Below are 14,161 nucleotides of genomic sequence, written 5' to 3'. Positions count from 1 at the left end.
TTTTTTTTTTTTTTTTCAATTTTTTGCCTTCCTGAGCTGTAAACATCCACTTTTAATAAGGGTTTAACTTTCTCATATCAGAAACAGGGCTTGGTTGCCCTTACTACTGCTACCAGTTCTCTACTTCTGTTCCTCAACGTATTTGATCCAGGTATCTGCCTTATACAACAGCCTCCTGGTGACCACCTCCCTAATGGGACATGTAGATAAGACCTACTTGACTCACCCCACTGACCTGCACACCCCACAGGGGACTGTATACATTTGCTGCAAGGACTACCTCTCATACAATGTGACCCCACAAAACTCATGCCTGCTTACCCCAAATCTACCAACTAGAATGCCCCTTGGGATATGCACTGGACCCCAATAAAGGCCTTGGCCCATTGGTCTCTCTCTCTCTCTGGCTCCTCAACCGCTAGGTGAACAGCACTGCCCCTGCAGCCTTCTCATCAGCCCTCAACAGTACCGTCTTCTCTCATGGACCTGTAATAAAACTGTTTCTGTTATTTTATGTGTTTTTGTTGCGTTGCCTCCTCTATGTCAAACTCTACTAACACATGGACTTAACTTTTCCCCTGGTCAGGGCTCTCCTCCAGAGTGGCTGTCTTGGCATGAATAAGCTGGAAATAGGTCCAACAAGAGCCACAGGGTGTTTGTCAGTATAAACAAGTTTCCTGTGAGAGGGACTCCTGGTCACAGATTGGATACTCAGGCATTAGGCCATCCACCAGGATAAAGAAATATCCCATCAAAGGCACCCTGTAAATATCCACTACCAAATCCCCTGGAGTTGGGGCAGGGCAGGGCTGGAGGGTATAGCCACTCTCTGGAGAAACCCCAGGATCAAATGAGAGAGAAATATACTACCTCTCTGACCTTACTCCAGTATTTTTCTTTACTCACTACTTGTCGCCGGCTTCCTTGCTATTAGTACAGCTTGACAGTCCCTTCCCCATACACTTTCTCAAGCCATGCACTCTGAAATGAAATTTGATGAGGATCTATTTCCAAGCCTATTCCCTCAACTCAAATGTTTGCTCAGATTCCACATTCTCCAAGATACCTACCCTGACCACCCACCTCACATAGCTAACTCTCCCTTATGCACAGCACTCTCATACAGGTGACATTGACCTGCTTTTCCCTGTCACCACAGTATCTGATCAGCATCTAACACACTACAGCAATTCTTTGTGTTTACTATTTTATTGTTTCCTTTCTCCCCTCCAGGAAGTCTGCTGCTTAAGGATGGAAACCTTTGTTTTGCTCATCCAATACAATTCCAAATTGAAGGCAGATGTTTAGCATCCCTAATCAAAAAACATAAAATACAAAATGCTCCATAATCTGAAACACTGAGTGCTGCCATGACACCCAAGTGGAAAATTCCACACCTGACACTTTTGCTTTCTGAGGGTTCAATGTACACAAACTTTGTTTCATGTAATTACCTGCAGGCTGTGTGTATAAAATGAATTTTTTCTTTCAAATTGTGTCCCATCCCCAAGATATCTCATCGTGCATAAGCAAATATTCCAAAATCCCCCCAAAAAATCTGAAAGCTGAAACACTTCTGGTTCCAAGCATTTTGGAAAAGGGATACTAAACTAAGCTTTGATTAGTCAGTAAAATAAACAAAGTTCAAATACTAGGGCTATAAAAGATCTTAAAGGATTATGAAAAACACTGGTATCCAAGCATCAAGAATCAGACTGATATCAGACTTGTCAAAACCATCAAGTTTTAAAAATTAAAATGATTCCAAATAGTCTCTTTAACTGCCACCCAAATGTGGGAAAAGTCATTTGCAAACTTGTAGTCTGACAAACTTTACAATGCTGCAACATTTGGGTTGATGATACCCCAAAATGAAAAGATAAAGAGGAAAACAGAGGCTTAAACCAAGAAAGAAGCCAAGAGTAGAGGTCAATTGCTAGAATAGTAGTGACTGGAAGTAGTCATGAGTGTAGTTGGCATAGATTGGCAGGTGATATACAGAAAGAGAAAAAGAGCTGTTAGAGATTACTTATGGACTGTGCACAGGCAAGTATTTGTGGGGAAAGGATTTAAACAAAGTGAAATCCTCATTAACCACAAAAAAAGTCAATTGTTTCAACTGACACACACAAAAGAACAGAAACAAATTATGAGAAATAGGGAGGTAAACAGAATAATCCACTAAAAAGAAAGGTATTGACAAGTATGATATTCATATAATGTATGCAACTTTAAATAATTGGCTTAACTAAAAAAAAAATTATAGGCAATTTGAAAACATTTCATTGGACATGTTAAGTAACATAATTCTAAAATATTTTATCTTAGAAATCAAAGCATTTGACAATGATATTCATAGACTAAATATATGAAAGTGGCATTATGAACATCTTTTTATAGTTGCCAAAAATTTAGGAGAAAAATCAACTCTGGTTTTCAGTGGTAAAACTTAAAATTCCAGAAATGAGATTAAATTTACTGGCTAAGTTACCTACAAAAACTGAAACAAACTCATTTACCAGTTCCTTATCTTTCAGAATCTGATACTGAGCAGATTTTAAGAGGTTCGGAATCTGTTCCAGTATAGAAATAAGGCCAAAGGGCTTCTGTGAAAGAATCATTAAAAGTATAGAGAACAGACCTATCATTCATATTATAAAAGGAAAGATCGCCCAATTCATAGTCCAGAAAAATACCAATCTTACTGGGTGTTACTACTGGCAGAAGCTGGGTTGTCTTAGGACCTGACGCAACATAACCACTCTTTATATATCGCCCAATTGCCCAGAATCCACGCAGAACTGATGGCTGATCCTGCCAGTTCCTAAGAAGATAGTCTTGACACACACCCAATATCCATTTAGGTTTGTTTCCCACTTCTACCTCCCAGTAATGTCGGCCAGAACTAAATCGCTGAGAGCCTAGAACAGCAGGGCAGACATAAAATCTCTTTGGGTTATAACGAATGTTTGGTTTTGTTCTTCCATATCGCACAGCTTTTCTATCCTCAGAGACAACAAGTTGAGGATGTGCTGTGTCAAGATCTAGGATCACATCTACTTGAAATGGCTTGATAATTCTGTCCAAGCCAGAATACTGAGGAGGAAGACTGAAACCATATTTTGTTAATCTAAATGAAAAGAGTTCAGGACGTTTTAGATTTTGATAACTGTGGTGCACACTCTTAACATGTGTCAGTAATTCCAGGTTTGACTGCACAGACTTGCCCTCTACCTCCCTCAGTAGATGTTTTAACGTGGAAACATAATCTGAAAATTTTACAAGGTTTTCATTTAGTTTTTCTAAAATGTTCATCTCTTCATCTTCTATCTGCCTAAGAATAGTCTCTTGCTCGTTCTGTAAAAACAATCTAATTTGCTCAAACTCACAATTTATTTCTTCCCTCTTATATTCTACCTTCTTTTTCAGCTCCACTGATTTGCTGCCTTGCAGAATTATCACTTTTTCAACTCGTTCTATATTATTCTTCAAGGGTTCAATGCTACCTTCTAGAATTTCTCTGTGATAAGAGGCAGCTTTCTTAATAGGGCAAATGTAGTGCTTCTGGTGTTTAGTGGAGAAACTGCACTGTGTACATAAGGTCTCTAGATCCTTCAAACAGAAGAGGGTCAGAAACTGATTGTGTTTTTCACACACGGCATTCTCTTTCTGCCTCTTTCTCTTGCTCCTCCTAATATGGAGTTGTTTAGCAATTTCAGTCAAATTACGGAGCTGGGGGTTCCTCCTGAAGCTCTTGTATGGAAAGCAAAAGCGGCAGACAGGACAGGGAAAGGTATCATCTAGATCTTTCCAGGATACATTGAGGCAGGAGTAACAGAAGTTGTGCCCACAGTTGATGGTCACTGGGTCTTTCAAGTACTCCAGACAGACGGGACAGCTAGACTCCTCTTGGAGGTTCACCAGAGCCGTCACGAGTTCCATTGAGCTGCGAACAAAGGTAGTGCGTAAGGTAAGCTCCCTCTGGTCAGTGTGAAGGAACTGTGAAAAGGAAGTTGGGCTGAACTTGTCCGGCCTCCGTAGAGCGCAAACCCACTGAGAAGTAGATACCTCCTCCCGAACCTTGTAGATTGATCAGGTTTAGGCTTCACTGGCCTGGCATGCTGATGGCACCCACTGGAGTCTTGTTTAGTCCCCTGCTCGTTTGCTTGGAGGATAATAATTCAAAGCTTACAGCTCTATTATAGATGAGCCCATCTGAATCTACCTGTAATGATTTTCTTCTTCAATAAACTAGCCACAGGTTATAATACAGCAGTCATTCCTGTGGATGAGAAAAGATTTTTAATTTCAAAATCTCCTGGATTTGGAATCACAATATAATAATTGGTTCAGGCAAGAATCATCACTAACTGTAAAAACTACTGGGTAAAATGTTATGGGAATGATATTCACATTCTCAAAATTTTACTCTAGGATTATATTTTAATTACAAAGAGAAAAATAAGTACCTTCATAATGTAGAGAATACCACCTTAGCCAATGATGGGGCAAACTGATGACCTGCAATGGGGAGCAAAGCATTACCATCTATGGAGAACTTGTGCAGAATATATATATAAAATATATAAGATTATATTATATGTAACTGTGTATTACATAGAAAATTCTATTATATATAACATACAATTGTTATTATTTTTTTAGATGGAGTTTCGCTGTTACCCAGGCTGGAGTGCAATGGCACAATCTTGGTTCACTGCAACCTCTGCCTGCTAGGTTCAAGTGATTCTCCTGCCTCAGGCTCCCAAGTAGCTGGGATTAAGGCACCCGCCACCACGCCTGGCTAATTTTTGTAGTTTTGTTAGAGACGGGGTTTCACACTGGCCTCGAACTCCTGACCTCATGTGATCTGCCTGCCTCAGCCTCCCAAAGTGCTAGAATTACAGGTGTGAGGCACTGCACCTGACCTATAAAATTATATATAAAAATGTATGTATGTATATATAACAGTGAAGAAATCCAAATCATACAAGATTCAACATGAAAATGGTTCTCAACAGCACAAATGACAACAGTGCTGGGGAAAAAAAGCAGGGTTTTTTTTTGAGACAGGATCTTGCTGTGTCTCCCAAGCCAGAGTGCAGTGGTATGACCATGGTTCTCTGCAGCCTCACCCTGCGGAGTAACCGTGACGACAGGCTTGTGCCACCAGGCCCAGTTAATTTTTAAAATATTTTGTAGAGATGGGGGTCTCTCTATGTTGGCCAGGGTGGTTTTGAACAATCCTCCCACCTTGGCCTCCCAAAGTGCTGGGAGTATAGGTGACAGCCCCTATGCCCAGCCTGTTTCCTTACATATGAGGAAAAACAAACGAACAAAAAAAGCAATTCATTCTCTTAGCTTAGATTCTAGACTGAGAAAAAAAAATAGTTGTAATAAAGTGGATAGTATAGGACAAAGTGAAAAAATGGAGGGTGTACTCTTTATTAGATATTAGTAATACATCAAAGTTAAGCTTCCTGAATTTCCTAACTGCACCATAGCTACAAAAGAAAATGTCCTCATTCTTAGGAAATACATGCTTAAATATTTACTGGTGAAGGGGTCATGATCCTTATAAACACCTCTCTTTTCCTTCAGGTCACCTCACAACTCCTATCTGCTGCTCATCAATCTGACTGCCTCCCACCCCACCCTCTAGTCGCTCATTATCCCATCTCTTTACCTTCACAGAACTCAATCATAATCTGAGATTGTTTTCTTCGGGTATTTTTTTCTCTTTTGGCCTTAGCTGGTGAATGAGATAGACTGGAAGTGGGTACTTGGTCTACCTTATTCATAGGGAGGTAGTAGAAAATCAGTAAAGACCTTCAAGAAAGTGAATCATGAACAAGTGGATACATGAATGAATAAAATCCAAAAATAATACAAATAGAGAATAATGTCAATGTTATAAAACATAAAATTTAGGTTGGGAGACTGTTCAAAATTAAGAGAGCCCCACTGCACTCAGCCCATTTCAGAATTATTCTAGTATGAATAGAATCATTCATCTTAGATTTAATGAAACAGGAGCTGGGCGCATTGGCTCACACCTGTAATCCCAGCACTTTGGGAGGCCAAGACAGGCGGATCACTGGAGGTCAGGAGTTCAAGATCAGTCTGGCCAACATGGTGAAACCCCATCTCTACTAAAAATACAAAAATTAATTGGGCATGGTGGTGCTTGTCTCTAGTCCCAGCTACTTGGGAGGCTGAGGTGGGAGAATCACTTGAATCTAGGAGGTGAGGTTGCAGTGAACCGAGATCACAGCACTGCACTCCAGCCTGGGCGACAGAGCATGTCTCAAAAAAAAAGAATGAAAAGAATTAATGAAACAGGTTATATGTAGTTGTCACACATTTTAACATCTGCTCCTCACCCATTTCATTCCAACACACTTCAGCAGAACACACAGCTACATCAGGCTTAGGGTCCTGAAGGAACTGTGAAAAGGAAGTTGGGCTGAACTTGTTCTGCCTTCTTACATACACCTGCAAGTAATCCCAGTCTATAGGTAAATTCATTCCTTTTCCCTTTGACTCCGAATTACTTACCAGATCTTCTGGCCACTGTCATCCATGTGAGTGCTCTTAAATAGCTGTGCTAGGTCAGTGTGTGGATGGTAGAAATGGACTGGTGAAAGTGCATTCTCTAACATACACTGACTCACAGTTGTATCTTCCTCTGATCTAGTAAGGTTCAGAATTTAACCACTCTATGTAAATGTCTCATCTTTGCAAACACTATTTCCTTTACCTAGAGGATCCTTTCCTCACCTTTTCCCCAAGACTGATCTCTCATGATATTTGGAAACAGCTCAAAAGTCTCCTTCTCTGGTAAGGTTTACTATGTGTAAGGAACAGTGCTTTCCACAAAATAACCGATCTCCTTAATTAAACCCTCACAACAAAGCAGGAGATCTGTCATAGGCCCTGAGTGTACCACTCTGGTCTCCTGAATAGGCCAAAAATTTCACTATGACCACTCTATCTGGGATATTTCTCATGGTTGTGTTTGCAGGAAGTATCCTTGAAAGAAGATGTAAAGTGTCAATTTGGGACAAAGAACAGGTTTGCTAAAAAAATAGATTCCCAAGCTCAGGGTTCACTGGCTATGATGCAAACCTACATTGTGTATGACATCTACCATGGTCCCTCTGCACCACCTCTGTGGGACTTGAGAGGCATGGGGAACCAACTCCAGCATGATGCTCATGCTGCCAGCTGTGCCAGGAGTAATGAAGTTCTTTGTCTCAAATCCAAGAGTGTTATATCTTCTGAAAGTATCCATTAAATATTAACAGGATAACTTAATAGCTTGTGAGTAAGGTAAAATCCCAAACCCTAAGAGTTTGGTTATTATCTTCAATTACAAACATGGAATGTAAATGTATAATGATTTGGTCGGGCGTGGTGGCTCACGCCTGCAATCCCATCACTTTGGGAGGCCAAGGCAGGTGGGTCACCTGAGGTCATGAGTTGGAGACCAGCCTGGCCAACATGGTGAAACCCAATCTCTACTAAAAAATATAAAAACTAGCTGGGCATGGTGGCACACACCTGTAGTCCCAGCTACTCGGGAGACTGAGGCAGGAGAATTGCTTGAACCCAGGAGGCAGAGGTTGCAGTGAGCCAAGATACTGCCACTGCACTCCAGTCCGGGCGACAGAGCGAGACTCCGCCTCAAAAAAAAAAAAAAAAAAAAAAAAAAAAAAAAAAAAAAAAAAAAAAAAAAAAAAACAAACAAACAAAAAGTATAATGATCTGAAAGGCTTATTAAAAGTCCTAATACTAACTGGTGTGACTACTGGTGTGATACTAAATCACTAAGCACACTGTTTGTTTTCTGTGTGTGTGTGTGTGTGTGTGTGTGTGTGTGTGAGAGAGAGAGAGAGAGAGAGAGAGAGAGACAGAGTTTTGCTCTCGTTGCCCAGGCTGGAGTGCAATGGCGCAGTCTCGGCTCACTGCAACCTCTGCCTCCGCCTCCTGGGTTCAAGCAATTCTCCTGCCTCGGCCTCAAGTAGCTGGAACTACAGGTGCACACCACCACACCCAGCTAATTTTTGTATTTTTAGTAGAGATGGGGTCTCACCATGTTGGCCAGGCTGATCTCGAACTCCTGACCTCAGGTGATCCGCCCACCTCAGCCTCCCAAAGTGCTGGGAACTGGGATTACAGGCGTGAGCCACCATGCCCAGTCTCTCTTTTATTTTTTTTTGAGACAGAGTCTCACTCTTGTCTCCCAGGCTGGAGTGCAATGGCATGATCTCAGCTCACTGCAACCTCTGCCTCCCAGGTTCAAGCAATTCCCCTGCCTCAGCCTCCCCAGTACCTGGGATTATAGGTGCCTGCCACCATGCCCGGCTAATTGTTGTATTTTTAGTAGAGACGGGGTTTCGCCATGTTGGCCGGGCTGGTCTTGAACTCCTGACCTCAAGTGATCTGCCTGCCTCAGTCTCTCAAAGTGAGAGGATGAGAAAGTCTCTACAGATGTGAGCCACCACGCCCAGCCCAAGCACATCATCTTTTCTTCACATTCACATTAGTGCGTAGCCTTGAAAACCTTTATTAAAGTGCTTCATATAGCGTTCTGTTTAACCTATCCAGATGGATATCCACAAATCGTTACTATATCAAATAGTCTAACGAGGGGAAAATTAAGATTTTTAAACGTTTTTTTAAAAAAACACATAAGATGATGTAAACCGATATCACACAAATTATTAGGTAGCAGTCTCTAATGGGATGGGTGTTTCACTCCAACATTCACTTACCTAGATCTATATGTCATTGATCAGCTAACTTAATTTCTCTGAGTTTGTTTCTAGCCCAGGAGTTCAAGGCTTCAGTGAGTCATGACTGTGCCGTTGTACTCCAATCTGGATGACAGAGCGAGATGTCATCTCAAAATAATTAGGTTATAACCTCAAATAATACTATGCTGAGTCCTGCGGTCATTTTAGCAAATCACCAAACCCGGGGGTGGTCTTGGGGATACTAACACAGGTATTATTACAAAATCTTTTTTTTTTTTTTTTTTTTTTTTTTTTGAGACGGAGTCTCGCTCTGTCACCCAGACTGGAGTGCAGTGGCCAGATCTCAGCTCACTGCAAGCTCCGCCTCCCGGGTTCACGCCATTCTCCTGCCTCAGCCTCCCGAGTAGCTGGGACTACAGGCGCCGCCACCTCGCCCGGCTAGTTTTTTGTCTTTTTAGTAGAGACGGGGTTTCACCGTGTTAGCCAGGATGGTCTCGATCTCCTGACCTCGTGATCCGCCCGTCTCGGCCTCCCAAAGTGCTGGGATTACAGGCTTGAGCCACCGCGCCCGGCCTTATTACAAAATCTTATAAAATTTCCAAGTGAAAAGAACATTTAGAAATCTAGTCAAACTGCCTACATTTATGTCATTAACTGTTGTAGTATATATATAGTGCTATTTTGGTCTAAAACTACTGTCTCTCTGTTCCTTTTTTTTTTTTTTTTTGAGACGGAGTCTCGCTCTGTCGCCCAGGCTGGAGTGCAGTGGCGCGATCTTGGCTCACTGCAAGCTCCGAGTCCCGGGTTTACGCCATTCTCCTGCTTCAGCCTCCCCCGAGTAGCTGGGACTACAGGCACCCGCCATCTCGCCCGGCTAGTTTTTTGTATTTTTTAGTAGAGACGGGGTTTCATCGTGTAGACCAGGATGGTCTCGATCTGCTGACCTCGTGATCCACCCGTCTTGGCCTCCCAAAGTGCTGGGGTTACAGGCTTGAGCCACCGCGCCCGGCCTCACTGTTCCTGATTAGAAAATATGTTAACTACTTATAGCAGTAGTTGGGCCGAAAGTGTCATGTACATTCCAATTTTGAAGGGACAGTAAGGTATTATTACATCTTAAAAATTATAATATTTTTCAATAATAAGAAAGTAAAATAAAATAATAATGTGTCCTTTAACTCTTCCCACCTTCCAATTTAACATTTTCATAAATAACAATGTCATTGCATAGGCTCCTAATCCTTATTTTAACACACCATGTTTAATGGATGCTTTGGGGCTGGGTAAATTTGAAGAGGCAGTTTTAAGCATTCTGAACAAAGCTATACAGCCAATACATTGCAAAATATGACTGGAATTTTTTAAATTATAAGAAAGAACCACATTGCTGTAAAAAAGTGTATTTCATAGATGGGCGCAGTGGCTCATGCCTGCAATCCCAGAACTTTGGGAGGCCGAGTGGGGGGGGTGGATCATGAGGTCAGGAGTTCAAGACCAGCCTGACCAACATGGTGAAACCCTGTCTCTACTAACAATACAAAAATTAGCCAGGTGTAGTGGCATGCACCTGTAATCCCAGCTCCTCGGGAAGCTGAGGCAGGAGAATTGCTTGAACCCAGGAGGTGGAGGTTGCAGTGAGCCGAGATCACGCCACTGCCCTCCGTCTTGGGCGACAGAGTGAGAATCCGTCTTTAAAAAAAAAAAAAAGTGTATTTCATTTAAAATAAAAAAGTGCAGGGAACATTCCTGTATAGATCCCGGAACTCAATGGTCTGTCCTTCCCCACACACTCCAGCTTTCCCCTACCCATCTTCCAGACTCAGGCAATGAAGTTTATAAAGAACAGCATTGTAAGCAGCTCTTCCCAGTCCGAGCTATAAACATTAGCCTACTATAGTAACTATCTTCTGATACCTGAAGACAGGGCCCCTGTCTCCCAGCATCTGTGGGAGAGTTGGGGCCTGATTTCCTTAAGTGCCAGCGAGCAAACCCGGGTGTGTTTCATGTGACCCAACCACCCCTTTCCCACTTTTTGTAATTTTTTACTTCCCTGACTCTACAGAGCCCCTACTCACTACCTTCATTCCCCAGTTCCCCTTTGAAGCACTTGGTCACCTCTGTACAAATCACAGTTGAGTTCTGTTCATGCTGAACTATTCTCCCTATTGCAATAGTACATTACTGATTAAAATCTGTCCTTAAGACTACCCAGTGTCTGGCTTTATTTTTGACATGCTCGATCTCCTCAGTCAATTCCATAACTCTATAGTTTCCAAACACATCTAAACCTATAACCTTCCGATTTCCAATGGAATGGCTTTTCTTACTCTTTAAGTATTACAAGACTCACCAACACCTGGACTTTACTCTTTTCCTGGCTCCACATATCGATCATACTGCAGATTATAGTTGATATTTTTATATTTATTTTTGTCAACCTTTGGTTAAGGACACTGGAGAGTACAGTTCACGGTCTGAATTCTTCCTTATTTTCCTCAAACTGAATTACCAACTCAGATTCTTATGCTGGTGTACGGTGTGTGTTCAATAATTATCAGGCTAATAAATCAAACCTGCGGTAGATTCCCTACTCTCAAAATTCAATCTTTACTGCTTGAGATCTTGTCACATTAAAAAAGAAAAATTCAACCTCTATTACCTAATTTATTTTATTTTTTGAGACAGGCTCTCACTCTGTTGCCAAGGTTGGAGTGCAGTGGTGCGATCTCCATTCACTGCAACCTCTGCCTCTGGGCTCAAGTGATCCTTGCACCTAAGCCTCCTGAGCAGCTGGGACCACAGGCACGCCCCACCATGCTCAGATTTTTTTTTTTTTTTTGTAGAGACAGGGGTCTCACTATGTTGCCCAGGCACTAGCGTGAGCTAGAACTCCTGGGTTCAAGAGATCCTCCCGCCCTGGCCTCCTCATGTTGGGGTTACAGGTGTGAGCCACCGCGCCTGGCTTCTACTTTGATTCTTGTGCTGGTCCATAGTGCGGGCTCAATGAATCAAATTGAATCAAAATGAATCAAACCTGTGAGAGATTCCCAGATCTCGAGATTCAGCCTCTATTACTTTAGATGATATGAAACCTAAGTGAGCCTAAACTTTCTCATCCGTAGCAGTTTCTTAACAGCCAGATCCTTGTGAGGACGGAAGGAGACGAAATCCGCCAGAGAAGTGCTGGCGCTGTAGGGTGGTAGATCCTTCCTTAACGCTCCCACTATAATTTTTAGAGATCACGTGGCCACTTCCCAAACTGGTGTTCAGATCAGAATCTTCATCAAAGTTCAATCATCGGGGTCCCACCGCCTCCGCGGCTAAAACAGAATCCGGCCGAGCACGGTGGCTCACGCCTGTAATCCCAGCACTTTGTAAGGCCGAAGCGGGCGGATCACCTGAAGTCGGAAGTTCGACACCAGCCTGGCCAACATGGAGAAACCCCGTCTCTACTAAAAATACAAAAATTAGCCGGGTGTGGGAGGCTGAGACAGGAGAATCGCTTGAATCCGGAAGGTGGAGGTTGCAGTGAGCCGAGATCGCGCCACTGCACTCCAGCCTGGGCGACTAAGCAAGACTCCGTCTCAAAAACAAAAAAAAGGATCCACAGTCTGAGCTCAGTCTTGGACAGGTCGCGACTCCGAGGTGTGGGCACAGCTGATACTCAGGAAGCCCCTGCCCAGTTAAGGAGGCCTCCCGCCAGGCCTTACTGCGCCTTTCCTGCGGCCCTCCCAGCTTACCTGGAGCAGCTGGGCCGGCGGTTCAGGCCTGATGCCCTGCAGGACCCGTGGAACCCCGCGGGACGCAAAATGGAACCCCCACACAACCATGGGCGCCTTGGTTTTCGAGTTTCGGGTGCACAATTGACCGGCGCGGTGGTTGGCTGCTCCATCGGAAGTGGGCGGGAAGGGCCTGAGCATGCTCAATGCCCCAGGGTGCAGGGAGAGGGGAAGATTCTGAGGAGAGCCTGTGGCGGCTCCCTCCGTCCTGGGGGCCCTGATGGCTTCAGCGGGTCATTTAAATCACAATGGCCATCTTTTCAGATTTTTCATTCCTATGAGCAACTTTTTTTTTTTTTTTTTTTTCTGAGACAGGGTCTGGTGCGGTCTCGGCTCACTATAGTCTCGACCATCCAGGCTCAAGCGATCCTCCCACCTTACAGGCGCGCGCCACCACGCCCGGCTGATTTTTGTATTTCTTTGGTGGAGGCTGGGTTTCGCCATGTTGCCCCGGCTGGTCTCGAACTCGTGCTCAGGCGATCCGCCTGCCTCGCTGTGAGCCACCACGCCCGGCCAGGGTGGTTAGTTTTAACGTGCAAGAGGAATAATCAGCTCTTTGGATCAGTTTACGTCTCTGGTTGAGAGGCTGCGTAGTTACCACCCTGGAAATTAGGCCCCACCCTACCAACTCAGACTCACCAAGGTCTCTCCTGAGGAACTGATATTTAAAGTAGATTTTAAGGGACGAGTATGAGTTTGTTGGACGAACTTGAGGGTAAAATCTTCAAGGTTGAAAGATTAGTAATTGTGAGGAGCCTCTTAAGTCTTATAACTTGGTAAATAAGACACTGAAAGAGGCTAATATTTGCAGAAGAAACCATAGAATTGGCATAGCAGTTTTTTTTTTTTTTTTTTTTTTTTTTTTCGAGACGGAGTCTCACTGTCACCCAGGCGCGATCTCGGCTCACTGCAAGCTCCGCCTCCCGGGTTCAGGCCATTCTCCTGCCTCAGCTTCCCGAGTAGCTGACACTACAGGCGCCCGCCACCGCGCCTGGCTAATTTTCTCTATTTTTTAGTAGAGACGGGGTTTCACCGTGTTAGCCAGGGTGGTCTCCATCTTCTGACGTCGTGATCCGCCTGCCTCGGCCACCCAAAGTGCTGGGATTACAGGCGTGAGCCACCGCGCCCGGCCGGTGCACTTTTCTGTTTAAAACTTAGGGCTACTTGGCCAGGCGCGGTGGTTCACGCACTTTGGGAGGCCAAGACTCGAGGATCAGCTGAGGTCGGGAGTTCAAGACGAGCCTGGCCAACGTGGCGAAACCCCATCTCTACTAAAAATACAAAAAATTAGCCGGGCATGGTGGTGCATCCCTGTAATCCCAGCTACTCGAGAGGCTGAGGCAGGAGAATCACTTGGACAGGGGAGGCGGAGGTTGCAGTGAGCCGAGATTGGGCCACTGCACTCCAGCCTGGGCAATAGAGTGGGACTCAATCTCAAAAAAAATAAAACAATAAAATAAAATAAATAAGTAAATAAAAAAACTTAGGGCTACCTTCCCAGAAAAATACCCTCCTGTGATGAAGTCTGAGATTTGATGGAAGAGTGGGAAGTAGGAACAGGAGACAAGTGAAATCTTCATATCTTCACATCTTAGTGCAGAAGATGCAATCAGAGAGGATGAT

General features: G+C 43.7%; 1 protein-coding gene across 1 annotated transcript; it reads right to left on the bottom strand.

Moving 5' to 3' along the window:
• Positions 1-2,260: 2,260 nt before the first annotated feature.
• On the bottom strand, positions 2,261-12,658 carry TRIM60 (tripartite motif containing 60). Its single transcript, XM_010364584.2, has 3 exons — positions 12,500-12,658; positions 4,470-4,521; positions 2,261-3,946 (listed from the first exon to the last, which is right to left on the bottom strand). The coding sequence occupies exon 3, from the start codon at positions 3,940-3,942 to the stop codon at positions 2,527-2,529; it is 1,416 nt and encodes a 471-aa protein (XP_010362886.2). The 5' UTR covers positions 3,943-3,946; positions 4,470-4,521; positions 12,500-12,658; the 3' UTR covers positions 2,261-2,526.
• Positions 12,659-14,161: the final 1,503 nt, after the last annotated feature.

This window comes from Rhinopithecus roxellana, chromosome 2, assembly GCF_007565055.1.
Source record: "Rhinopithecus roxellana isolate Shanxi Qingling chromosome 2, ASM756505v1, whole genome shotgun sequence".
NCBI lineage: Eukaryota > Metazoa > Chordata > Mammalia > Primates > Cercopithecidae > Rhinopithecus > Rhinopithecus roxellana.
This window is presented reverse-complemented; position numbering and strand designations above follow the sequence as displayed.